Source organism: Kryptolebias marmoratus, linkage group LG21 (genome assembly GCF_001649575.2).
Source record: "Kryptolebias marmoratus isolate JLee-2015 linkage group LG21, ASM164957v2, whole genome shotgun sequence".
Lineage (NCBI taxonomy): Eukaryota > Metazoa > Chordata > Actinopteri > Cyprinodontiformes > Rivulidae > Kryptolebias > Kryptolebias marmoratus.
This window is the reverse complement of record NC_051450.1, coordinates 15,881,507-15,907,109: the sequence shown is the minus strand read 5'-3', so window position 1 is coordinate 15,907,109 and position 25,603 is coordinate 15,881,507. Positions and strand designations below refer to the sequence as shown.

Here is a 25,603-nt window from a genome sequence, read left to right as displayed (position 1 = left end):
TAATCATCAAAATTAAACGAAATAAACATTTGAAATATATGAGTTTGTATGTAATGTATGAATATAATATACAAGTTTCACTTTTTAAATGGAATTACTGAAATCAATCTACTTTTTCATGATATTCTAATTTTATGACCAGCACCTGTATACTAATATAAACTAAACTACAATTTAAGGACCTCAGCAGAACAGACTAAGGCAAACTATGATAAACCATACCTTTGCTAAAGCTAAAACATAATTTCAATCACTAAGAAGTGTCATGCTAAAGACCCAAAGGACTAAAGAGTGTCAGCCTGACATGGTAGCTGCCAAACTGGATCCACTACAGTCTGCCTACAGATCAAGACTCGATGTGGAGGATCCAAGTCTTTCACTTTTAGACACGGTTGCAAAGAATCTGGACTCTGTCTGTCCTCATACTGGGATTCTGTTCATGGATTTTGCTTTTAATGCTGTTAATATCAATAACTTGCAACATTTGTCTGATTTTTAAGGTTCATTTAAGGGTTTTTAAATGGTTTTAAAAGTAACAGATTGGTCTTAAATGCAGGACTCTGTTCATACAAATCCCTTTTCATGCAACCGTGAAGGAATGGCTCTTTTTTCCAGAACACTCAGACGATGTGGTGGCACACCTGACCGGATCTGATGCTCTGTCCCGCTTACCAGCAGGCAGTCCGCGGTCTCCTTCTGACATTCTGTTACAACTTGCCAGAGCTGAAAATTCAAAAAAACCAAAGGAGCTGTGCTGAGGGGGTCGAGTCGAAACACTAGAGCCTCTGTTCCAGACGCAGATCATCCGGGGCCAGCAGGTGGAGCAGGTGGACTCTTTTAAGCACCTTGGGACACAGATAGAGACAAACTTGTCTTTCTCCCAGCACGTTGACTCAGTTTACAAGAAGGCCCAACAAAGTCGGTGCCTGCTGAGGAAATTAAAGACTTTTCACATCAGCCGAAGCACACCGACCTCAATATACAACTCCCAGCTTGAGTCTGTTTGAACTTTTAATATTTCATCCTGGTTCAACTTCATTAATGTAAAACAGAAAGCAAAATTACATGGATTAATTAAACAGTTAAATGCAATAACTGGTTTACCATCATGCCCCCCTGTCAGACGTCTACAGCCGCTCAGTGATCAAGAAAACCACCCTGATCAAACTAGTAAAAGTAGCCAGATTCTTAGGAATGTGGTTTGAGCACTCATTTAGATAAAATCATAAACAAAGGCAAAAAAACAAAAACAGTTATGAATGTACTTCTATGTTTGGCAGGGCAGGAGTGGGGAGCAAGTAGGACATCTCTACACATTTGGTCAAATCGGCCCACAAAGTTCTCAATAAATCAATGAATCGAATGCGATCAGATGCAGGAAGCAGTTTGTTCACTTACAGCATGTAATCACACCCAAATCACAGTGACAAGAAAGCCACACCGAGCCCTTCAGCTGTTCGGCTCAGGGTGTGTAACCTCTCAGAGTTGACTCCTGAGTGGGGTTCAGCAGCCTGTCGAACCTCAGACTGAGTCACGTGACTCCGAGGGGGAGAAAGGTGATAATTAGAGAAATATTTGACCTTCGTACCTTAATGTTACTGAAAGCAGCTGTAACTATGAGGATATATGGCATTAATGTGCAGTTATTTACAGCTCAACAAACCTGTACTCTTTATCTGACAGGGAAAAATGTAAAACAAGCAACACCTTTCCTCCCCTGTCAGGGAAATGGTACACTCCAAATGTTTGCAATAAAGTTCACTGCTGCAGCTGAATTCCTCTCAGGACTCTCATGAAAACACACCCTTCTCTTTCTCCCTTGGTTAGAAAACATGTCTGATTTAAAACTTGGCATGCAGCAAAAGGTGGTGGGAGGAATCTCCATTGAGGCAAAAGATGCAGATGAAAGCATTCAGAAGATCTGCAATGAAGTAAACACACACAGGATCATTAAGAGCTTCGTGTTCATACACTCTGGTGACTGTTTCATTTTAAGTTTCTCGTTACCTCGTTGTTCCTCAGGTGAAAGCTGACGTGGAGAAGAAAGCAGGAAGGACTTATGATGTTTTCACCGCCAAGAGCTACAAAACCCAGGTTGTGGCCGGGACTAAAAACTTTATAAAGGTAATAATACTGGAGTTACTGTGAAGTTTCTGTAAAATATTACATTTTATTTATAATCCAGTGGGTGTTCTCCAGCAGGAACAAGAAGCAGCTTAAAGCAGATGGAGACAAACTGTTAAAATAGAAAAAAAAGTTAATAATTTTACATTTAGCCTCTAAATAATTACAGATGTTTCAGAAGTTATTTCTAAAGTCCCTAAAGGAGAATATTAGAACAGTTTGAGTCACTGGCACTCGTTCTTTCGGCTTCTCCCTTCTTCAGGGGTTGCCACAAGCGAGGAAACTCGCACAAAAGATTTGCCAATTGTTTTCACGCTGGATGCCCTTTCAGGTCAGCAACCTGGCCTCGAACCTGTGGACTCAGGATTACGAGACCGCAGCACTGACCACCGAGTCCGAGTACAGTGATCCTCTGACTCGATCTGTATGTGCTTTCAGGTCCATGTGGGCGGAGATGAGTACTTTCACATAACTGTTTGGCAAAAGTCTGCAGAATGTTTGGTGCTGACAGGCTGATCAAGTACTTCTAAACAGATCACAGTCCAGGACCCGCACCGAGGACACCGAGTCGTCAGTTTCTAATGATTCAAGTCCATGGTCCATCTAACAGCTGTTTACAAAATATCCCAAATCCCCCTAACTGAAGAGTTTACCACACTTCCTTTTTTTATAACTTAAACACCTAAACCACACTGTCAGAAGTTAATCACCAGTTCTCGTGTCACATCTTTGTTTTTTGTGGTGACTGATGTTCCTCTTTGTTTGACACACAAAGTGTGATTTCTGACCTTAACATTAAACCTAAAATGCTGACTTTTGTCTCTGCAGTCTGTGTGTCTGTGTGTGTGTGCAGCAAAAAGATGATTTTAGTCAGGTTAATGGATGGATGGATCAGACCCAAGGTGCAGAGCTCTCCAAAGAGAAGAAGCAGCCAGAGCATGAGAGCAACAACGAGTCAGTGGAGACGTGAAGGAGATGAACTGGTTTTAAAGGCTGAGGGTGATTTTTAAGTGGACACAGGTGACTGATTAGAAACAAGGGACAGGTGAGGGTGGTTGAGGCAGGCTGACAGGTACTGAACTGAGGACAGGTGGATAATGACAGGAACACAAAGGGCACACAGAGCAAAACTATACAAGGACTTACAACATAAAAATAAAACAGAACTATAGAAACATAAAACAATAAACCCAATACAAAAGAAACTTTAAAAAATAACTCAAATCCTGCTGTTTTTCATAACTTGTGGAGCTGTCAAAAAGGTCTAAAGACACATTGTTGTTTCAGTGTTAGTCATAACCTGTTCAGTAACAGGTTACAGGGACATTTGTTTTAAATCTTGTGAAAAGCCAGAGATGAACAGTTCAGGGTTTGCCTGTCAGAGTTTCTTTGTGTGTTTATTTTAACTACAGCAGCTTCAGACAGAAAACAGGATGAGTTCAAGAAGCATAAACATATGAATCTATACATGTAAAAATAAATCTGTAACTATATTAATCTATTCCTTATTTAAGGTTATTTTATTTGCCTATTAACTGTAGTATAAATCTATAATACATGCAGGTGTAGACCAAAATTATATATTAAAATAAAAATATTTATTTTCAAAGACTGACTTGTTCAAACTGTGACAAAAGAAGAGGAAATAATTCAAATATATAAATACAAGCCTGTGCAGGTATTTACAGCTCAACAAACCTGTACTCTTTATCTGACAGGGAAAATGTAAAACAAGCAACACCTTTCCTCCCCTGTCAGGGAAATGGTACACTCCAAAAGTTTGCAATAAAGTTCACTGCTGCAGCTGAATTCCTCTCAGGACTCTCAGGAAAACACACCCTTCTCTTTCTCCCTTGGTTAGAAAACATGTCTGATTTATTTATCACGGAGCAAAAGAAGGATAAGGTGGTGGGAGGAATCTCTGAGACAAAAGATGCAGATGAAAGCATTCAGAAGATCTGCAATAAAGTAAACACACACAGGATCATTAAGAGCTTCGTGTTCATACACTCTGGTGACTGTTTCATTTTAAGTTTCTCGTTACCTCGTTGTTCCTCAGGTGAAAGCTGACGTGGAGAAGAAAGCAGGAAGGACTTATGATGTTTTCACCGCCATAAGCTACAAATCCCAGGTTGTGGCCGGGTTACGATACTTTATAAAGGTAATAATACTGGAGTTACTGTGAAGTTTCTGTAAAATATTACATTTTATTTATAATTCAGTGGGTGTTCTCCAGCAGGAACAAGAAGCAGCTTAAAGCAGAGGGAGATAAACTGTTAAAATAGAAAAAAAAGTTAATAATTTTACATTTAGCCTCTAAATAATTACAGATGTTTCAGAAGTTATTTCTAAAGTCCCTAAAGGAGAATATTAGAACAGTTTGAGTCACTGGCACTCGTTCTTTCGGCTTCTCCCTTCTTCAGGGGTTGCCACAAGCGAGGAAACTCGCACAAAAGATTTGCCAATTGTTTTCACGCTGGATGCCCTTTCAGGTCAGCAACCTGGCCTCGAACCTGTGGACTCAGGATTACGAGACCGCAGCACTGACCACCGAGTCCGAGTACAGTGATCCTCTGACTCGATCTGTATGTGCTTTCAGGTCCATGTGGGCGGAGATGAGTACTTTCACATAACTGTTTGGCAAAAGTCTGCAGAATGTTTGGTGCTGACAGGCTGATCAAGTACTTCTAAACAGATCACAGTCCAGGACCCGCACCGAGGACACCGAGTCGTCAGTTTCTAATGATTCAAGTCCATGGTCCATCTAACAGCTGTTTACAAAATATCCCAAATCCCCCTAACTGAAGAGTTTACCACACTTCCTTTTTTTATAACTTAAACACCTAAACCACACTGTCAGAAGTTAATCACCAGTTCTCGTGTCACATCTTTGTATTATCTTGTGGCTGATGTTCCTCTTTGTTTGACACACAAAGTGTGATGTCTGACCTTAACATTAAACCTAAAATGCTGACTTTTGTCTCTGCAGTCTGTGTGTTTGCGTGTGTGTGCAGCAAAAATATGATTTTAGCCTTTGAAACTCTGTTTTTCATAACTTGTGGAACTGTCAAAAAGGCCTAAAGACACATTGTTAGTCATAACCTGTTCAGTAACAGGTTACAGGGACAGTTTTAACTTTTTAAATTCTTGTGAAATGCCAGAGATTCTTTGTCTGTTTGTTTTAACTACAGCAGCTTCAGACAGAAAACAGGATCAGTTCAAGAAGCTTAAACATGTGAATCTATATATGTAAAGAAAGATCTGTAACTACAATAATCTATTCCTTAATCAAGGTTATTTTATCTGCCTATTAATGGTGGTATAAATCTATAAAACATGCAGGTTTAGACCAAAAATACATCATATATATGATGTAAAACAACTTGGACCACATTAATACTCTGTTTGTGTTTTGGGAACTGATTTTCTGCAAGAAAAAGGTAATAAACAGCAAAAAGTGAAAAAAGATGAAAAGGCTGTTTAGTTAGTCCATGACTCATTTCATATCCACTCCGAAACTCACAAATTTTTACCACATCTTGACTCAGAGTCACCAGTTTAACTTCCCAGCAGTCAGCTGAAACCAGTTTGTTTGTTTCTGTCAGTAAAACACTTCCCCAGTTCGGACTGAACCACGTGACCAACGGTAAAGATGGAAAATCTCTGCCTCCACGAATGCGTTAAAAAAAACTAAACCACCACAATATAGAATAACCTATAAAGATAATATCTAAAATAATTCGATATATATATATATTGTTTTGTTTTCGTGCACCGTTCTTTAAAATATTTTAAAGCGCCACCCCTGCTAGCTCAGGCTAATGGTACGCTCCAGGCCGCGACATCATGTGATTTTTCTGTTTTAACCCGACCCCTCCACGCGAACTTAAACACGGTCTTTTTCCACTCATTTTTTGGTTATTTATTTTACAATAACAACTTGTCATGATGCCGATGTGTGGAGGAACCACCGAAGTGAAGGACGCCGATGAAAGTGTTCAGGAGATTTGCAATAAAGTGAGTAAAACGTGTTTGTTGCTGTAAATCCACGAAATTATAAACGCAATCTGGGCGACTTAAATTTTGCTGTCTTCTCAGGTGAAGGGTCTGGCGGAGCAGAAAGCAGGGAAGACTTACGATATTTTCAAAGCCACAAAGTACAGAACACAGCTTGTGGCCGGAACCAACTACTTTGTAAAGGTAAGTATACTGTAGTAGCAGCAAAAACACTGAAACCCACTAAGTTTAATGGTATTTTTATGATACAAAGAACTAAATAAAAAGCTCTACTGTTAGTTAGATTTCGTTCAATCACTCCTTTAACTTCAGTATTACAAATTAGTACAAGATAGTGGAGTTGAATGGCGTTCAAGCAGCCTTGTAACTTTAAAATTAAACTTCAGCATTTTTGTTTTTAGTGGGCTGGGTAGTTTTGAGTAGTCAGTATCTGACCTGCAGTAGGCAGTAGGCAGGTCAGATACTCAGTAGAGGCAGGTCAGGCAGAGTGAACCCAGTTTGGAGAAACGGGAAGAAATTTTCACGATAGAAGATTTCAGAGATGCTAAAAGGAGGGCTCGCTAAAATATCAGGAGGAGCCAGAAACACAGAACAAGTCCTCAAATATTTATACGATCAGTGGCAGGACATTCGAGTCCAGGTAAGATATTGACTGCTCATCCTCCACACAGCCTCACTTAAAAAGGACCAAATTGTCTCCTTAAAGGCAAACCTTCCCCTGCAGCAACCCAGCCAAACTGTTAGGTGATCATAAGTTATCATTTAGCAGATAATTAAAGTATTTTATAATCTTCAGGAGCTGCTGGAGTGCTATTACAATGATTTTAACACCGTTTAATGTCAGTGACTGCAAGTGGAAACTTGAAGTTGGCTTGTGTGTTCTTTCAGGTCCAAGTCGGCGACAAGGAGCATGTTCACATCCGCGTTTGGAAGAGGCTCCCATGCAACGGAGGCGAACTTGAGCTGACTAGCATGCAGCACAACAAGACCGAGCACGAGACGATCGAGTACTTCTAAAGGGGATCGCGGCCCAAAACGATGTTCCGGTGCCTGCAGTCTCACGGTGTTCAATTAAAAACCCGACATTCCTGTTCCTAATATATCGTGAGGAGACACTGTATACAGAGATGTGTCATGATTGATTAATGGCAACATGGAACAGTTTTTTACAAGGTGTATGAATAAAAATAAAGGGAAATTTTACATCTTGTCTTTTCTGTCTCTGACCTGTGAATGTCATGAAACAGATATTTGTGCCGCACTAAACCTGAATGATGAACGTTTGAGTGAAAAAAGAGACGCTAACTTGGCTCGAAATCTGGAATTCCTCATTTAGGATATTCTGTTAAAGCCAGAGAAGGAAAACTACCACCACCCACCCGACAAGAGTTCCTTAAAAACATAATAATTTCAGCCAAAAGGAGTAAAGCTACGTGTCTTTAGGAGAGGAGACACACCCATGCAGCTTCGCAATGTAAACCACGAACTTTGTTGAGACTTAAAACGTGTCTAACATGTCTAAACAATGATAGTTATGTTTTAAAATCAGTTTTTCCGGGTTTTTTTGTCACAGCTTCACGTCCGTCTTTATCCAGTCCAGTACAGGAAAAGCAACAAAAACTTATTCAGCCGGGGAGCCGAGCTTTTCATTTCTGATTGCTCGCCTCTGAAACCCACCGTCAAAACCGTCTGACCTCCTCTACAGAGTTTAAAGTGTTTCAGTCGAGAGCTTTAATACGTTCAGGTCATGTAGTTTAGACGTGGCTTACAGGTGACAAGTTAATCAGGGTTTATGTAACAGAAAATATTATCTGCGTTTATTCAGCATATTTAGCTGAGTTTTGCTCACTCTTAATACACTGCATCTTCAACAGCTTATAAGATAAGTTTAAATAAAAGTAATTAATTTATTCAGCTGTGTAAATGCTGGTGTTGCCTGAGGTGCACCCCGCCTTCAATAAACATGAAACAGTCTCGTGTTTGTTTAAGAAGCGTAAGCTGGAGTAAATCAGTGCTTCACACCCTCTGCCCTGAAGGTGTAACACAAACGCTATGAAAACACCAGCTGGGAAACAAACAACTTTTACTTTTTTAAATTTATCGGGACACCAAGGGCTGTGGATGGTTTTACAAACACTTCTCCGAGTTATGATTTCATATTAAAAGTTGTGTTTATAATTACTAATCTGCTCGGTTTAATACTAATGTTCAATTTCAAATCTGTATCTATTGTCTTTGTCTCTCTTACACTATAAACATTGTGTGGTTTGTAGAATTTATACTTTATTGTCTATCTGCTGTATATTTATATTAATCTTTTACTCTTTCTAGGACAGAATTTACTGAGTTAATCAGAGCTGAATCAGTAAATAACTGTTATTAGATGGTAAGTAATGATTGGTTTGTATGAGAACCACTGATGAACAATTACCTGATAATACCCCCCTAATCCTAATAAATAGCTAATAATTAGATAATTATAAGCTATTAGTTCCTGGTTGTTGCTTGCTAATGTCATAAATATAACTGAGCTTTAATAAAATCACTGCTTAATCATTATTTATTAAACAAAATGAGATCAGGAATTCATTATAAGATAAGGATTCATTACTAGCTTGTTTCTGCTGATTTTAAAACTAACCATTAGCTAGTTTTTAATTGGTCAACAGTTAGCAACATTAGCTACTTAACAAAATGGAGTCAGAAGTTCATCATTCGGTCCAATAATCTCTGACTCATTTCTGTACCCAGTCATGAGTTTATGAGAAGATAATTGTTTCCTGATCGTTAACTATTAACTACCTAATTATTAATTAAAATATGATCAGGCAGCTGATTTATGTTGTGTCACATTTCAAACTCATTTCTAACCGTTTCCATCAGGAAAACCTTCCACATCAAATCTCAGGGAGCGTTGGCTCGATCCGTCTGAAGACGGGCGATCATGTAATCGCCTCTCTGTCTGTTTTTGTCTGTAGGCAAAATATCTCACGAGCCACTGAACAGGTTTTACTGAAACTCTCAGGAAAGGAATGTTCTGTGGGCGTACGTTTAGAGTCAACCTCTTTCAGGCTTATCAAACCCCCAAAAAACTGCTGGAACTCAGTCGGTTTTCTCGATATCGAGCTGAAGTTTGGCGTGGTGGTAGCTGAGAGTTTTCTTTAACGCGTACTCTGAGCACTAACAGGGCGGTGTGCTTTCCTTCCAGGAATGCTGCTGTCATTAAACGAAGATTGATTACAAATCCCACATCTGTCGGAGTTCTTGGCATGTCATCTCCTCCCTTTTCGTGTCTCCAGACGGCCACATTTGTCATCTCTTATTGCAGATGTTCCTCCTTGTTCAGCACATTGCTGCAGGAGCTCTCCTCCCATCAGTCACTGAAACGCTGACTCCTCTACTTCCCGTTTTTCTTAAAGAAAGTAGCTTTTTTATTGAAAAAAATTCAGGTTAAGCTGAACTTATTAGCGACACTTGTGTGTCTGTTTTACAATCATTTTAAAAGCTGCTTCTTATAAATAACTATAGTTGAAGGAGGATTTTGTTAAATTTAATAACTAATAACTAATTAGTGTTCCTAATTAGTGATTTATAGCATTAAAATCTTTTTATTTCCAGTCTCATGGACGCTCGTTTGAACTATTGTTTCCTCATAAAAACTGTCATGATGTTTGTGAATTTGATGATGAGTCACTTTCTTCTTCCTGCAGGTTCATGTTGGAGGAAACCAATACCTCCATCTAGTGGTTTATAAAAAGCTTTCCCAAAATGTCCGACTGGCAGGACTTGAAGAAAACCATCAAACCGGTCGACCAACATGAAAACTCAGCCTTTTTAACGTCCTTCAGCAGCTGCCTCACAGCAAAAAGCTTCAATGAACTGAAACACGGCTCAAATAATTATTTAAAGTTTAAGAATCCAAGAAGTACAGTTTGATCAGGGAGTGAAAGTCAGAATTACATGGTGAGAGGAGACATAAAAAGAAAGTAATGTGCTCACACAAAGCTCCACCCATCATGTAGATGGGTGAATCAGGTTTTACTTCATAACTGTGAAAACTTCCTGGAGGGAAGCATTTAAGAGCAACAACAGCAGAAACTTTACTTCTCTGTTAATAAATATCAGAATGGACAGCAAATTTGGAGGATGGTCAGAAGTAGAGCCTGCCACAGATGACATTCAGAAGATCTGTGACACGGTGAGCTTTATTTCGAGTTAATTCTTCAAAATGAATTATTGAACTAATTCATCCGAACACAGGTGAAGAGCCAAGTGGAAGGCAAGACAAACAGGACTTATGAGGAATTCAAAGCCGTTGCGTACAGGAAGCAGGTTGTGTCAGGAATGAACTACCTGATAAAGGTAAAAAAACCTTTATAAATCATCTTATTCATCACCATTCAAAGTAAAGTTGCAGAGAGTCAGATAAAAAAAAGCAACCTAATATTTGTGACGTCGTCTCTGTACAGGTTCACGTGGGAGGAAGCGACTGCCTTCACATATACGTCTACCAAAGCCCCCTCCAGGCGGGCAAAACGGAGACCAAACTGAAGCGAGTAGAGCAGCATAAAGATGAAGATCCTCTCGATCCCATCCTACCGTACCAGTAAGGTGTAATCCGTGTGTTTGGTCGGAAATCAGACGCACGGCCTGGAAGTTCTGCTTTCACCTAAACCAGGGCTCTCCAATCCTGGTCCTGGAGGGCCACCATCCTGCAGGTTTTCCTTGTTTCTCTGCTCCAACACACCTGATTCAGTGGTTAAATCACCTCTTCATGTTCTGCAGAAGCCTGTTAATCACCCATTGATTCAAATCAGGTGTGTTGGAGCAGAGAAACAAGTAAAACCTGCAGGATGGTGAATTGAGGACCAGGATTGGACACCCCTGAAAACAGTCAGGAAGGTTTGATCCTGGTCCATTGAATGTGATATCTTTACTAAGCACTCCTTTTTTTTTTTTTTTGCAAAAACAACAACTAACTTTGAGTAATTTCCTGGTACTTATTAAATATTAAATGAATGATTTGTTGCACTTTCTCGCCCCTAAACTCAATAAAACAATGCTAATTTTTAAATGTCTCGTAACGATTATTTAAAAGACTTGAGCCTCAGTTCTGTTTTACGTGTTTTAAATAAATGGAAACAGAATCCCAGTTTCTACTGTTCTGCAGCACATCTAAGCTGAGGTCAAAGACAGGAAAAGATGTGAATGGCTGAACCTAAAAAACAACTTCAAGTTCCTTTAGAATAAGACTATTTGTTGAGTGTTACTGGTAAAGTGAGGGCTTCGAACGCCGTGCAGAGGAACCACATTCCAGCGTGAATCAGGGTTTACTTATTAACTGTGAAAACTTCCTGGAGGGAAGCGTTTAAGAGCAACAAAGCAGAAACTTTACTTTCTGAAAGATATCAAATCTAAGGAATGATCAGGTGGAATGAAAACAGAACACACCCATGCAGCTTCGAAATAACAGTGTTTTTATTTAACAAAAAGTAGGTCGTTTGATGAGGAAGTGTGTCACCTTTACTGCTTCCACAGAAATGAGATAAATAAGCAGCAGCTGATCATCAAGTTATCTTTTCAAGTCTTTTAAAATCCTACAAACATTTACAGATAATCACATATTTCACTCAAACCTCAGGTACACTTAATGAATGAAAACACTTTTAACACCGGTTCACTGCTTCATCGCTGGTTTTTACTACTCGTCACGTCTACAATAAACAGTTTTTATTCCCAAAAAAGGCAGTAAAATAAAGTGCATTTAGTGTAGTTTGCTGCTGGGGAAGGCTTGCCCTCAAGGAGATTATTTTAATCTTGATTATCACTTGTTTTTACGGCCTTTTCTTTGGAATAAGAACAAGGAAACGATCAGATCTGCAGCATATTTCTGGAGCTGAGAAGAGCCAACCATGTGTGGCAACATGACTGTTATTTGTTTAAGAAAATAGTGATAATGTAAGTTAGTCTCTGATTTGTATTTGACACATTTCAGACGGACTAAATTGCTAAATTCTAAATTGACTCAGAATGTGGATTTTGTAATTAAGAATATTCCATTAAAACTAAAAAGGTACACTGAACAAAAGGAAAATTAACATCATCCACCAAACAACAGGAGCAGTAAAACACTTTTCTTCTGAAATAAGGAGTAAAGATACATGTCTTAACTCATTTAAGATAAAGACACACCCATGCAGCTTCACAATGACAGTTTTGTTATTTAAGAAAAATAATAGCATAATAGCATAATAGCATCAGTGCAAAAAACAATATGAGATTGTAGAGCAATATATGTCAACTTCAAACAGTTTTCCAGGGAACATTAATTAAACACACACACACACGCACAAAGCAAGTAATAAATCCCAAAAACCCACACCTACGCCGAGAGACACGCCCCACAGTGTTTGAGAACCGATGTACCGGAGCCTCCTTCCAGTCTGTATCCAGAGTATAAATACACTCCCGTCCACCTGATGTTCAACATTTACATCAGACAGCGGCTTTAAAACTTCACTTCTCTAGTAAAAGCAGCAGATTTCTCCAGGATGGCTTTGACTGTTGGTGTTGGAGGATGGTCAGAGACAAACCCTGCCACTGAGGAGATTCAGAAGATCTGCGATCAGGTGAGCTTCGGTGGGATTTCATTTTTCAAAACATAAACTTTTTTAATTTAAGTCTCATTTTGTTTTATTAATTAACAGGTGAAGGTACAAGTGGAGGAACGAACAGGAAATACTTTTAAGGAATTCAAAGTGATTGTATACAGAAGTCAAGTTGTGAAAGGAATGAACTACTTAATGAAGGTAAAAACTTTTATATCACATTTTTTGACACACCCAGATGTGAATATGGACTAAATATTAACAAATAATTCTGACTCTTTTCTCCCTGCAGGTTCGTGTTGGAGAAAACCAATACTTCCATATCCAGGTTTATGTAAGCCTTTCCAAAAATGTCCAGCTGACAGGACTTCAAGAAAACCACACAAAGGAGGATCCTCTGGAACCCATCAAACCCTTCGAATAACGTGAAAACCTTTTTAACTTCCTTCAGCAGCTGCCTCACCGGAAAAAGCTTAATTTTCTTATCCATTGTCGGTGAGCTGCAATGTTATTCATTTACCTTCTCAAGCAAAAGACACATCTTGTAAAAGAAATAAAAAAAACAAGGGTCAATAAATGAGATTCAGACGTTTTATTTCTTCTCTGAAGTCTTATTTGCTGAATAAAGAAGACACGCCACGACATAAATGTGACCACACCACTATAAATGAGTGCTTTCTGTTGTCTGAGTGAGGAAAAAAAACTTTAACAAAACATTTAAAATTCAGACTTATACATTTGATTAAAGAGAAATTCAATAAAAGACATAAATGATTTATAATCAATTGTTTTTCTGCCGAATGTGTGTACAAAAATAAAAATAATCAATAAAGTTTTTAACATTTATTCAAAAATCCTGACTTTATTGTTACATAAAGTCTTTATAATTTTCATATTGACAACAAAAACAAAAAGTTATGAAGAATTATAAAAAGAGCAGACCACTGTACGTCTAACAGCCGACTTAGTGAATTAAAATGTGGCTCAAATAATTATTTAAACTTAGATCTCCGATTTAAAGCCTCAACACTGATCAGTCAAATCTTAAAATGCCTCTTGACTTTTTAAATTTTTTGTTTGTTAGTGCTGGATTTATTAGGATTACTCAATTTGAGAATAAGACTATTTGTCCTAACGGCATGTAGAACCCAGTGACGCAAGGAGGCCAAAATTAAATATTTGGTCCGAGCCAAGGGCCGATCACAATCAATATTTATTAAAAATGTACCCTCATGATTGTCCTGCTGCTTTGCTGAAAATGAAAAAAAAATAAATAAATAAATAAATATTTATTAAAAATTACATAAATTAACCTTAGTTTTATATGTATTATATCAAATCATTCATACAGAAGTATCAATGAACTTCTCCCAGTTACAGATTATACAGAATTTAGAGCAAACTAACTTTAATGAACACAGACAAACAGATAAAACTTCAAAAAGCTCATCATTAGCAGTCATTTCTTACGCCTCACTCAGCTTTTAAATGATTCTTTTAACATTAAAACAGATTTTTTTAAAAAGCCATCAACAAAAACCTGATCATACAGAAATTAAAACTATATATTGTTGGCTTCTAAGTCACTGTCAAGAGAAATCTTCATTATTTAGGCTGTTTTTTTAAGCAAAATAAGAATCAGAGACTTGATCTGAACCAGACTAGAGGGCCGGATCTGATGAAATCTAAACGTTATCTTGGGGGCCGGATGAAATGTTACAGAGGGCCGGATCTGGCCCACGGGCCTTGGGTTTGACACCTGTGGTGTAGAGGAACCACATTCAGCTTGAATCAGGGTTTACTTAATAACTGTGAAAACTTCCTGGAGGGAAGCATTTAAGAGCAACAAAGCAGGTACACTCATCAGAGTTATTAACACTGTTTTGATGTCTCCTTTTCCTCGACTAGAACTCCATAAAAACTGTTGTGATGTTTGTGAATTTAGTGATGGGTGCCAAAAGTATGAACATTTACAACAAGAATAATCATTAAAGGTTAAAAATATGATTGTTTCACAGTTTGTCCAGACAAACATCAGAAAAGTGAACTAATAATTAAATAAGTGCAAGGCTGTTGACAGCAGGAGATAACAAAAGAAACAAATATTAATATTATGTTTAACTTTTGTTTTACTTTGATACTTTTGCAGAAATGACTGAACTCATATCTTTAATATTACTATTTATGTGCAATCATTAATAAATGAGAGGTAGATGTCTCTGAAGTCTGTTTTTTGACGCTGTAGTACATCTAAACTCTCTGCTGATCAGTCATATCTGAAACTGCCTGTTGATTTTTGTTTTTGAGTTTGTTAGTGGAAGTTTTGTTATTTATTCGGTTTTGAAATTAAAAATGTGAACTGTAGAGTCAGATTTACATGGTGAGGGTAGACATAATAAGAAAGTATTATCAGTAAAGTGAGGGCTGTTCACACAAAGCTCCACCCATCGTGCAGATGGGTGAATCAGAGTATTTCATAACTGGGAAAAACTTCCTGGAGGGAAGCATTTAGGAGCAACAACAGCAGAAACTTTACTTCTCTGTTAATAATTATCAGAATGGATGTCCAACTTGGAGGATGTTCAGATGTAGCGCCTGCCACGGATGACATTCAGAAGATCTGTGACACGGTGAGCTTTAGTTTGAGTTAATTCTTCAAAATGAATTATTGAACTAATTCATCTGAACACAGGTGAAGAGCCAAGTGGAAGGCAAGACAAACAGGACTTATGAGGAATTCAAAGCCGTTACGTTCAGGAAGCAGACTGTGTACGGATATCACTACTTCATAAAGGTAAAAACCTTTCTGTTATATATATATATATATATATATATATATCACATATATTCACCACCATTCAAAGTAAAGAAGCAGAGACTTAGATGTAACAATTTATTTTAATGTTTGGGATTTTCTGGTTGCAGAAGACCTTAATAATCCTGTCTCCTTCGTGCAGGTCCACGTGGGAGGAAGTGATTACCTTCACTTGTTTGTCTACGAAAGTCCGGACCGAACCTTCCAGCTGAAGGGAGCAGTACAACGAAAAGATGAGGATCCTCTCCTGAGCAACAGTGAATGAGGTGTAATCAGTGTGTTTGGACAGAAATCAGACACACACACTTTGTCCATCAGGAAGATTTGGTGTCTGAGCTGGTCAATAATCCTGGTTACTCACTGTCAGGATCTGGATGTTTCTCTCGTTTTGCTCCCCGTGCCTCCTTGCGTTCACTCTCAGTTATTTCCCACAGTTAGTCTTTGCTTGTTGCTCAGCCAGCCACGCCCGTCCTCACCTGTCCTCACCTGTCCCACCTCTTTAACCCCAGTCTTTAAATACTACCTGCCTTCATCGGCTCCTCAGCAGCACATCATTGGCTCTCGGGTTCCCTTCTGCTTTGAGCCTCATCGTTATTGTAAGTTTGCTGCCACTTCAGCCATTTTTTTGTTTGTTGTTTAATAAAATAAGTTTTATTGAGCTCCTCGTGTCTGTCTGCATTCTGGGTCCAACTTCCTACAAACCGTGACTCTCACACCTGAGCAGTTATGCTGTTAACCTTTTTTTTTTTAAGTATCTCAAATAGATAAAGACCTTTATGAGTTTCTTTTGGGAGAAAAAAAAGCAGGTAAAAACTATAATAACACTTGTTTTAGGAAAACAACTTTATTAACTGACCAAATTCTGACTTTTGTTAGGGTCATAAAACATTAAACAAACCAGAGATGAGATAAAACTCAAACCAATCAGTCACAAACTTTCACATCAACAACTAGAGGTTTATTTCATGAGCTACAGGACAGATTTAGAAATTAACCATCAGACGAATTCAACACTTACTGACATCTGGAGTCAACCAAAACCAACATGGCTGCCACAGCTAATCTATTTTTGCCAACACAAAATTGGCTCTTACTCATAATTACAGATAATGACATCAAGTTCATCTTAAACACATTCAATGGTTGAATTTAAACACTGCATTCCTTCAAGGACTGCTAGGTCCTGAGACAGATGTTCATCGTGAAGAGCAAAGAAAACCAGGAGGGAGTTTGTGGCTCTTGGTTTCTGAACCGTTTGAAAACCACAGAAATCACGTTACAAGCTGTACCTGCATTCGGTTGGCAGTTTCCTCCTCATCGTTTAGACTATTTTAAAGCTTAAACCTGATAGGTAACCTGAAAATAACAGGACTTTGTTGCTTATTTCTGTCTGACTTTCTTTATCATCCATTAGAGTTAAATTCAGTTTCCACAATGAACTCATATCCTCCTTGTTCAAATAAGTAAAAGTGAACTAAACGGTGTTATTTGACAGAAATGCAGAACCGCCCGTTAAACCGGATGCACGTGTTCTTTGTGCAACAACATCTGGCTCATAGGTGAGCTGTCAGGACTTAACATGTGGCATCAATCCCGTCTTTACATCTACAACACATTTAATTAGGCTGCAAAGCTGCTAATGAAAAGGAAGTGAAGATGTCTGAAGTTATGATGACGAGATTTAGGAATAAAACCCTGAGGGAGCCTTGGAAAGGCTGCCAGTGCATCACAGGACCACGAACACCTGAGAGCAATTCAGAAGCAATTCAGAATCTCCAAATAAAGCCTAACAAGGGTCGTGGTTAAGGGTTCAGTTTAAAGGAGTTTTCCTTTAAAGAACTGAAGCAACTTTTCCCTGAAAGAGCTTTTTTTGTTTGTTTTTTTTATTTTAACCATCTGTTGTTCTAGGTTTATTATTCTTTCAATGAAATTATCCGTCAATAATTTACTCTTTACCTCCTTCTGTTTTTCTCTAAGAAGTCAAACCTTTCTTTCGACTCCTGCCTGTCGTACTTCAGATCCTGTTGGACCTCGATGAGTTTCCTTCGTTTTTAACACAGTTCTTCACTAATCAGGAGACAAGATCCTTCATGAGTTTTCTAACTGCACCAGAGAAGCGTTTACCTTTCTTTGTTGGGCTGAAGATCTTCGTGTCTGCTTTAGCTTCATTCTCCCAGCAGTGAAAGTTGCTTCCAAGTAAATCTGAAAGAGCTGAGGTCTTGTTTTTCTCAGTTCTGTGTGAAGATTGGCTTTATTTTATTCATAACAGGTTCAGCTTTTAGAAATTCAAGCTGATTTTGAAGCAGCTCTGCCTCCGATTGAAAACCTTTTCTTCCTTTGATGGGTTCCTGACCTTCGACCTGAGATTGAGCCGTCATCAGATCAGCTGTCTAATCTCCTATCTGTGCTGTCATGTTCTCAGCCTCTGCAGCAATCTAACTTTTATACTGACTATGTAGCAGATTGTTTGCAACTTTTTAGAGAGTCGATCAAAGTTCTCGCCCGGTTGGTGAGTGCAGCGGAAACCTTTTCATCCTCACTCGAGTTTCTGATGAAATCATGACGAACGTTTCTTTGCTGAGACGAATGTTATTTCCAGCTTTATCCTGCAGGTTTGCAGTCGTAAAATAAGCTGATTTTCATCCTCAGGCAGAGTGGGTTCAGATGATCTGCGGTTGTTCCGATTTCGACACAGACTCAGATGTGTGTTTGGAGGTGACCTTGTCATCGTAATCATTATAAACCACCCATAAGTTGATGTGATATCTCAGTGTTGTGGACCTCCAAACTTAAAGATGTCTATTAAATAAAGAAAATAAAACAAGCTGACACTAATTAACCCCTGCAGGCAGTAAGCACTATTTAACTCAGAATTCTTGCAAACGATGTAAAACACAAACAACAGAAGTCACTTGAAAACAGTTCATTGTCTTTTTAAAAAAATCTCTTTGTACAACAATGCTCTGTACGAAAAGCACATGGTTGGAACTTTTACAGCGGTGGTACTGCTAAACAAACAATCAAACAAACAAAAAAAAAATCACAGAAAACAAAGGAAGTGGACAAGAGGTCCGAGCGATCTGAACGGAGATCGGCCTGCAGTCAGAACCTCACAGGCTCGGCTCCGGCCGGCCTGGATCAGAACTTCGAGGAAAGCAGCTCTTTTCTTCAGACGCCTTACTTGGACTTCGGGGGGATGTAGTGAATTCTACACCTTTCAATGAACACCTGAAAAGCAAAAGAAGCGGATAAGTAACCTACAGATTTGTGCCTTATTAAAGGATATATACTGAGTTTCCAGCACCTTCAGACTTCTATCGTTGACGACTTCTTCAACGTTCAGCTCTGATCGCATTAGCTTCAACTGAAGACAAAACAAAACAAAAATAGATAATAAGTTAGCCTTATTATTTCTATTTGCCAAAAAAAATGATTCCTTACTTAATAAGAGTCAGCTCAAAACAAACAGCAAATCATAAAAACCTTGTTGACATTTGTGTTAACACACCACAAACAACTGAGTAGCTCATATATATAGTATTTTAAATAATGTGAATCTTTATTTAAGTTATGTGAAATGAGCTGCGTGGGGACAGATATTTCTAAATGTGAAAACAAAAATAAAACTCTACGCGGCTACATTTATTCCGCCAAGTGTCTGCTTTTGTAGCGACAGCCCTTACGTTGGTCTGCTCGTGTCTGAGCTCTTTGATTAGTTTCAGGTTGTTGCCGTCCTTCACTCGTTCTTCCCGCAGCTGTCCCACCAACTCCGATTTCTGGGCTATGCAGGCCTTGATGGCTTTGTCCCTGTTCCGATGGGCCTCGATCAGCTGTGGGCCAGAGGCAGGAGATTTAGGGTCAACGTTACTACCGTGTGGGAAAACCCCCAGGAGCTAACTTTTCTTCTGACACTCACAGACTCATAGAGTTGCTTGCATGTTTGTGTGGCGTCTACTTTCCCTGAGAATGAAGCTGTGGGCACGGTCGTGTTCAGAGCGTGGACGATGCGGTCGTCTATTGTTCGCATTGCTTTCAGCATCTCCTAAAAGAAAACAAGGCGTGATACAAAGTCAGCGAGCAGCTTCCCAGGAATGGCGCGTCTGAGCTGAACACATTTCAATCTACTGAAGTGGCAAATAAAGAGGGGGCTGCATCTCAACACTGGTTATGTTAAAGGCATTTATATACACAACCTCTAGAGGGAGCTGTGGACTTAGTTTTAAAGTCAAAGGACATTACCCTGACAGAGAAAGAACAGCGAACAGGAACAGTGATGTGTAATGCTGGCCAGCTACTGTGAGGTTCTCATTTTGACACAATTTAAGACACATCTAAGCTGCTTCGGTGAGCTGCAGTGTGTGGTGAAAAGCAGACGAATGCGTTTTAAAAGGGTACATACTTTGAACTCTTTCTTAAAAGGAATTTCTACTTTTTAAACTTTTTTTTTAATGTCTAACCTCTTAACTTTTATGATGCTAACTCTTCGGAGACATGACAAGAATCCAAATGCTCATGTATTGTGATGTATTTGTGTAAATGTTAATAAACTATCTAACTGCGTTAACTTTCTACTCATTCACACTATATGTCACATTGCATAATTCAATTCTGTTTTTTTAAAGATGGCTACCCTACATTTATCTCTCTACCTTTAATTTTATAAGAGAAACAAACAAATCTAGATGTAAAACTGCATGAGTCTAGGACGTGAAAACTGAGATTTTACTAAAAAAAAAAAAGTAGTAATCCATGACCAGTTCGTGCATTTCTTTTTCCTAAACTATGAAATCAAAGCTATAAATTTAAACTCCAATCTTACTTTGAATGCTTAATTTTATAAGCACTGTAGTTATGTACAGAGAGGCTAACTTAAAAAAAAACAGACGTGTATAACTCTCTAAATACAAAATACTTATAGACCAGGCTGTATATTTTGACTTTAATAACAATGAATGAATAAAAGCATACAAGTAAGTTAAAGAAAACACAGACATGGGTCATTTTATCTACACTCCTTCGTGAAGGTAATTCCTAAAGAGCATGCCAGTTTTCAGTTCTGTAATCCAGTGTGGATCATTGAAAGGACCAGGAGGGTCACCTTACACAATTAAAAAAGTATCAACTGATTCTTCCTCCGAAAGGTAATGTTTCAGATGGGTGTCGTACTTCGAGACGTTTGCAGAAATCAATGAATATTTGACTTAGATTACCTGAAACAGGGAAAAGTCCTCACAGCTTAAAGTTCCATCGGGCGCCGCCATAGTGGATCGCGGGGTCCTGCTCAGAATCAGCCAGACGCGACTGTTCAAGAAAGTGCCTGAACATAAATTTATTTGTTTTAAAATCCAAACCAGCACAAAGCACAACTAATTACGTATAGCTATTTGACATGACAAAACGTTGCGTTGATTTTGCTTTGAAAGCCGATCTTATTTTTTTTAGCTCGGGCTAAGCTGACATTCAACCGGTCGTTTTTATGGTGCCTATTCTTAACAAATAACAATTCTAAAAATATATATATGTAAATGACCGCGTCCAGCTGTTAAAATGAGGGGTAAAATTAATACTTTTTTAAAGACCCCGTAAATTTTTGATTGGGCGCATTTCAGACCCCTAACGTTACGTGACAGGCCCTGTTTTGGTCAGCTCGTTGACTTTCATGTTAAAGAGCTGAAGGGGACCGGAGGAAGTGACTGCGGCTGTTTTCAATTAGACCCGTGCAGCCTCACGGACACTTTAGTTTTCGAGTCCAGCATGAACTTCGTCAGATGTCGCCTGTCCGTCAGAAACCTCCTCGGTTCGTATGGTCAACTTTATTTTCCGAGTTAAAATCGATGTAAAAAACAACCACCGACAGGCACCATCTCGTCCTGTTGCTCCTGGTTCTTGTTGTTTATTTAAAACTGAATTTCTGTAACACGTCTGCTCAAATGTCTTTTTTTTAAGTCTTCGTGCTAGTTTTTCTTTAACTTCTGTTGCCTGGTTACACGCAGGCTGTGGTTTCTGCCCCCGGTTGCGTTTTTTACGAGCCTAATAACATTTTATGACTGAAATTAAGCTTGAATAAAGTTGTCTCACAACTTTGCTTCGTCGTGTTTTTTGTTTAAATTGTTAAGCGCCCGCTTATATTATTCAAAAGAGCTGATTCTGTTTATTTTTCTTTAATTCAGCCTGTGATGACAGCTGGAAAACAGCTTCCAGTTGACAAAAACTATCACATATTTTCCCATTAGCTGTGATAACACTCATCTGATGCTGTTAAGATTGACTGAGGAGCATGAAGACCAGATAATAATTGTAATAATCCTTGTCTGCAGCTGTATGAAACCCTCTTGTTTAATGTCTGAACAGGTCAGAGGATCAGAGGGATGTGCAGTAATAAAGTACAGGAGACCAAAGCAGAGTCTTCGCCTGCAGCTTCAGCACAAGGTGGAGTTTTGTTTTACAAACCGTCTTCTCGGTTTTTTTTTTTAAATTTTTGTCCTATTTTGTCCCAACACGCCCAACCCCCAACCCCCAACCCCCAACACGATCCTCGAAGTCTTTTCTTTCTGGCAGCGCGGATAGATGTTACACTGATCTGATCGCATCAACAGGTTGTTTGATTTTTAAACGTGGAGCACACAAAATGGCTTTTGTGAAAACCGTTAAAATGGTGCGCAGCCCCCCTCACACTTTTTGTCAAATGGGTTTTCTGCATCACAGAGTGCTTTCAAAAAGTTCGAAGTGCTGAATGTTTGCTTACGGGCCCAGAGGACTGAGAGGAACACAGGAAATGTGATGACAGTTGTGATGAGAGGGGGGAAAATCACGGACTTGTTTAGGGGAAAACGGATAAGCTGGCGTGCGCTGGTTTGTTTTGCTTCTCTTTGTTTATCATAATGTGTTCCTTTCATACAGACTCCCGTCCCCTATTCAAAGTCCCGGGCTACAGACCCTCTGAGATGGACAAGAAGATTTTAATCTGGGCAGGCCGCTTCAAGTCTGCGGACCAGATACCAGAGACCGTGTCGTAAGTGGCCTTTTCCTGTTTAAACCAGACCTCCCCCCCGCCGCAGCACACCGCTGTCACGGTCGCCTTCATATCACAAGAACAAAGCGAACTAACCAAATGAGCGGCGGCGCAGCGTGTAGCTGGCCCAAAGAGGGGGCCGCAGTTCAAACAGGACGCCTGTTTGTAGCTGCAGGTAATTACGGCGACTCCTGACATCAGGGTGGAGATCACGTCTGATCTGCCACCGAGATAAAAAAAAATCTGCCAGTCGTGCTCGGTAGGTAAAACGGTCCCTGTCGTTGGACTTGAGGGGCAAACTGGAATGTGAGAACGACTCGGGATTGATTGTTCTTATCATAAATGTTGATTTAAGATATAAAGATAAGTTTGAAAAGCCAGCGACGACTGGTGTCGTACAAAAGTGGCGTAACACTTAAACACAGTCTTTAAAAATTTTTATTACCACCAAATATGGTAGGAGTTATTTAAATGACTTGCACTGTCACAGGTTCGAGATGATCGACTCTGCCAGGAACAGAATCCGAGTGAAAGCTGCCTATGTGATGATGGCGATGACATTAGGAGCCTGTGTGTTGATGGTGGTTATGGGCAAAAAGGTGAGTAACGGTGACTGTGCAAAATTTCTTCACAGTCATTCATTCAGTAGCTGCCTACGAGGAGAGGAGAGGAAAAAAAGGAAGTGGAAGAACAGGATTTGTGCTTGTCTGCACTAGTAGCTTTTTAATAAAGCAGGAGTAACAGATCTCAGATGTCTGGTTTTGTTTGCTTCCAGAGATGCAGACATCTTTAAAAATCGCACGTTTTAGTGGCGGAAAGCAGCTAACTTCAGCGTGTTTTCGCAGGCTGCAGGTAGAAACGAGTCCCTGACGCTTTACAACATGGAGAAGAAGGCCAAGTGGAAGGAGCAGACGGAGAAAGGCGAGGCGAGCGGCGACGCGTTGCCTCAGAAGGCTCAGTGAAGTAATTCGTCCTCCCCGCAGCGTTATCACACGTTCCCCCCCCCCCCCCCAAACTCTGGGCACGGAGTGTCTCCCCTTCCTGCTCCCACCTTTTACAGAGGAGTAGAACCACCACGAAATAATCAGAGCAGGTAGAACTTATTAGCACTTTTTTTTTTAAACCGAGGGATTGGCCTTACAGCGCAAGAACTTGTCTACGGCGCCGAGTCCCCCCCAGTGGTAGCACTTAACTGTTGTGACGGGAAATTAAACGTAGGCAACAAAATCTGATTAGATAAGTGCTAAACTTTAAATAATTAACACGTCTTGTATTGGTCTCTAGTTTTGTCAGGACAAAAAAAAAAAAAAACAGCATACCAGACATAAATGTGTTTTATTTTGTTCATATATCAATATCACGAGGCTTGTTTGTGGCCGTTGTGGCATCTGTTTGTAGAAAGAAAACAAACCAAATAGGCAAACAGTTCAATAAAGTAATGCTTCTTGAGATGTGTAAGCTGATTTTAATCAACTCATGTTCTTTTGTGCATAAAGACTCTGAAGCTAAAGAGGAAATTTTCTCAGCCAGTAAACAGAAAGTGAGGAAATGAATTCCTTTCAGTGGTTCAGGTTTCCAAAGTTGCCTTTTTGTTCTAAGTTACTGGGGCTGTTTGTGTGCGAATAAAACTGATTCACTTACCACTTGTATCGGTTTATGAAACGACTTTTATGCAAATGGCATAACAGAGGACAGATGCACAAACCCAACAAACAAACAGTCATGAACAAGAAGAGCTGCTCATCGCTTGCTGAGAGTCGAAACAGAAGTAAGCAACGTGAACAGGACGTGGTAAACAAACATTCAGGTGCGCTAACTAAGGTGACTGCCAGGTTTTAAGTTCTTTGTTTTTTTTTTTCCTTTCATTTTGTTGAAATTATATGGAAGATTTTCCATTGAGTATGGATTATGGCACCATCAGCTACAGATGCAAACTCCCAATTAATTAAAAAAAAAAAAAAAAAAAGAATCCTCAGGCCTTAGAGCTGATTCATGTGCTGATTTGGCATGATCAAATTGGAAAAATTGGACCTGAACATGTTGGAGAGTCGTGTTTTAGACTCCTCACATTTTAAAAACAGACAATTTTCCAAAAGCAGAACATTACTTTGTACAAATAAAGTTCTTCTAATTTTTCCGAGGCAACAATCCTCTGATTGTGACAAATAACTGCTGACGCTTTCAGTCCACAATCTGCCCGTTCCCTGTCCGAGGGGGAGGATAAACGGTTTAATTGTTGCCGTGCCAGGAGGGGGGGCGGAAGAGGATAAGAACACCCCTCTTTACATCTCGCTTCCTGAGGAAGAGCCGTGTCATCAGCCAATTAAAAAGCAAATGTAGAAATGCCCACTAATGAACAGGCATCAGTCCAGAACTAAAGTGCTGCAAATTAAACAAACTTATAGCATAATTAAAATAAAAAAGAAAAATCCTGCTGGTTTGCTGCTGGACAGAATCTAGAGTTAAATAGTCTGCTTTGTCTCGTCTAAGTCCATCCAATAGTCTCAGTGCAAGGGAAGACTCCAAGTCCCATGATTCCATGGGGTTGTGTACGTCACGCCAGAGGAGGCAGTCTAAACTCTTTGAGGATGGAGCCAGTGCAGGAGGAAAAAAGAAGTCCCAATACTGGTTAGAGGAATGATATAAAACTCAGGTGGGAATGCGAGCAGCTCGGTTTGCCACCGACAAACTCCACCCCACAGCGACAAAGTCAAGTTTCTAATTAGTCCGTCTGTGGTTTGAAGAGGTGGTGAGGGAATTAAACCTCCATCTGAGAGTTAAGTGCCTTTAGTAGGAAGTCCGTTGTGTCCTGTGAAACAATCAGACGTGGTCGACGTTTCGAAGTCAGTCCAGTGTTTAGGTTAGATTATCCTCTGAGAGGGGGGAGGGAAGGCAGGGGACAACCACATCTTTTTTTTTTTTTGTCGGGTCATTAATGCTTCAGACAAGCAGCGCAGTCCAAGTCCTCCCACTGAGAGACGGAGCTCGCCCGTCCTAAAAAGAACCAACAGACGGGGGGGGGGGGGG

The 25,603-nt window shown here is 39.5% G+C and overlaps 7 protein-coding genes across 9 annotated transcripts in view; 6 read left to right on the top strand and 1 right to left on the bottom strand.

Annotated features, from left to right (window-relative positions):
- The window catches only part of LOC108230286 (cystatin-B-like), a 7,573-nt gene extending 4,636 nt beyond the window's left edge, over nt 1-2,937 (top strand). Inside the window, exons 1-3 of one of the 3 annotated variants that reach the window (XM_017406355.1) lie at nt 1,772-1,931; nt 2,023-2,124; nt 2,563-2,937. In XM_017406355.1, the coding sequence (XP_017261844.1) occupies nt 1,833-1,931; nt 2,023-2,124; nt 2,563-2,640 (279 nt within the window). In that variant the 5' untranslated portion in view covers nt 1,772-1,832 and the 3' untranslated portion in view covers nt 2,641-2,937. Of the gene's footprint in view, nt 1-1,771; nt 1,932-2,022; nt 2,125-2,562 lie in introns of those variants that run through there. The other 2 variants (XM_037973189.1, XR_005232597.1) reach the window with 2 other exon arrangements.
- A 996-nt stretch (nt 2,938-3,933) lies between these two features.
- LOC108230501 (cystatin-B-like) lies at nt 3,934-5,098 on the top strand. The gene is made up of 3 exons (XM_017406794.2): nt 3,934-4,092; nt 4,184-4,285; nt 4,724-5,098. Exons 1-3 carry the CDS (start codon nt 3,991-3,993, stop codon nt 4,799-4,801), a joined length of 282 nt encoding a protein of 93 aa, XP_017262283.1. The 5' UTR covers nt 3,934-3,990; the 3' UTR covers nt 4,802-5,098.
- Nucleotides 5,099-5,973: 875 nt separating this feature from the next.
- On the top strand, nt 5,974-7,351 carry LOC108230499 (cystatin-B-like). The gene is made up of 3 exons (XM_017406791.3): nt 5,974-6,141; nt 6,223-6,324; nt 7,030-7,351. Exons 1-3 carry the CDS (start codon nt 6,070-6,072, stop codon nt 7,156-7,158), a joined length of 303 nt encoding a protein of 100 aa, XP_017262280.1. The 5' UTR covers nt 5,974-6,069; the 3' UTR covers nt 7,159-7,351.
- A 2,829-nt stretch (nt 7,352-10,180) lies between these two features.
- On the top strand, nt 10,181-11,215 carry LOC108230497 (cystatin-A1-like). The gene is made up of 3 exons (XM_017406789.3): nt 10,181-10,339; nt 10,402-10,503; nt 10,611-11,215. The coding sequence occupies exons 1-3, from the start codon at nt 10,268-10,270 to the stop codon at nt 10,749-10,751; spliced, it is 315 nt and encodes a 104-aa protein (XP_017262278.1). The 5' UTR covers nt 10,181-10,267; the 3' UTR covers nt 10,752-11,215.
- A 4,005-nt stretch (nt 11,216-15,220) lies between these two features.
- On the top strand, nt 15,221-16,223 carry LOC108230500 (cystatin-A1-like). Its single transcript, XM_017406792.2, has 3 exons — nt 15,221-15,379; nt 15,442-15,543; nt 15,707-16,223. Exons 1-3 carry the CDS (start codon nt 15,308-15,310, stop codon nt 15,827-15,829), a joined length of 297 nt encoding a protein of 98 aa, XP_017262281.1. The 5' UTR covers nt 15,221-15,307; the 3' UTR covers nt 15,830-16,223.
- Nucleotides 16,224-18,472: 2,249 nt separating this feature from the next.
- On the bottom strand, nt 18,473-20,903 carry mix23 (mitochondrial matrix import factor 23). The gene is made up of 5 exons (XM_017406460.3): nt 20,775-20,903; nt 19,481-19,606; nt 19,248-19,394; nt 18,869-18,928; nt 18,473-18,792 (listed from the first exon to the last, which is right to left on the bottom strand). Exons 1-5 carry the CDS (start codon nt 20,823-20,825, stop codon nt 18,742-18,744), a joined length of 435 nt encoding a protein of 144 aa, XP_017261949.1. The 5' UTR covers nt 20,826-20,903; the 3' UTR covers nt 18,473-18,741.
- A 302-nt stretch (nt 20,904-21,205) lies between these two features.
- Nucleotides 21,206-24,025, top strand: fam162a (family with sequence similarity 162 member A). Its single transcript, XM_017406309.3, has 5 exons — nt 21,206-21,361; nt 21,916-21,993; nt 22,465-22,576; nt 23,067-23,175; nt 23,422-24,025. Exons 1-5 carry the CDS (start codon nt 21,319-21,321, stop codon nt 23,536-23,538), a joined length of 459 nt encoding a protein of 152 aa, XP_017261798.1. The 5' UTR covers nt 21,206-21,318; the 3' UTR covers nt 23,539-24,025.
- The last annotated feature ends 1,578 nt before the right edge of the window (nt 24,026-25,603 follow it).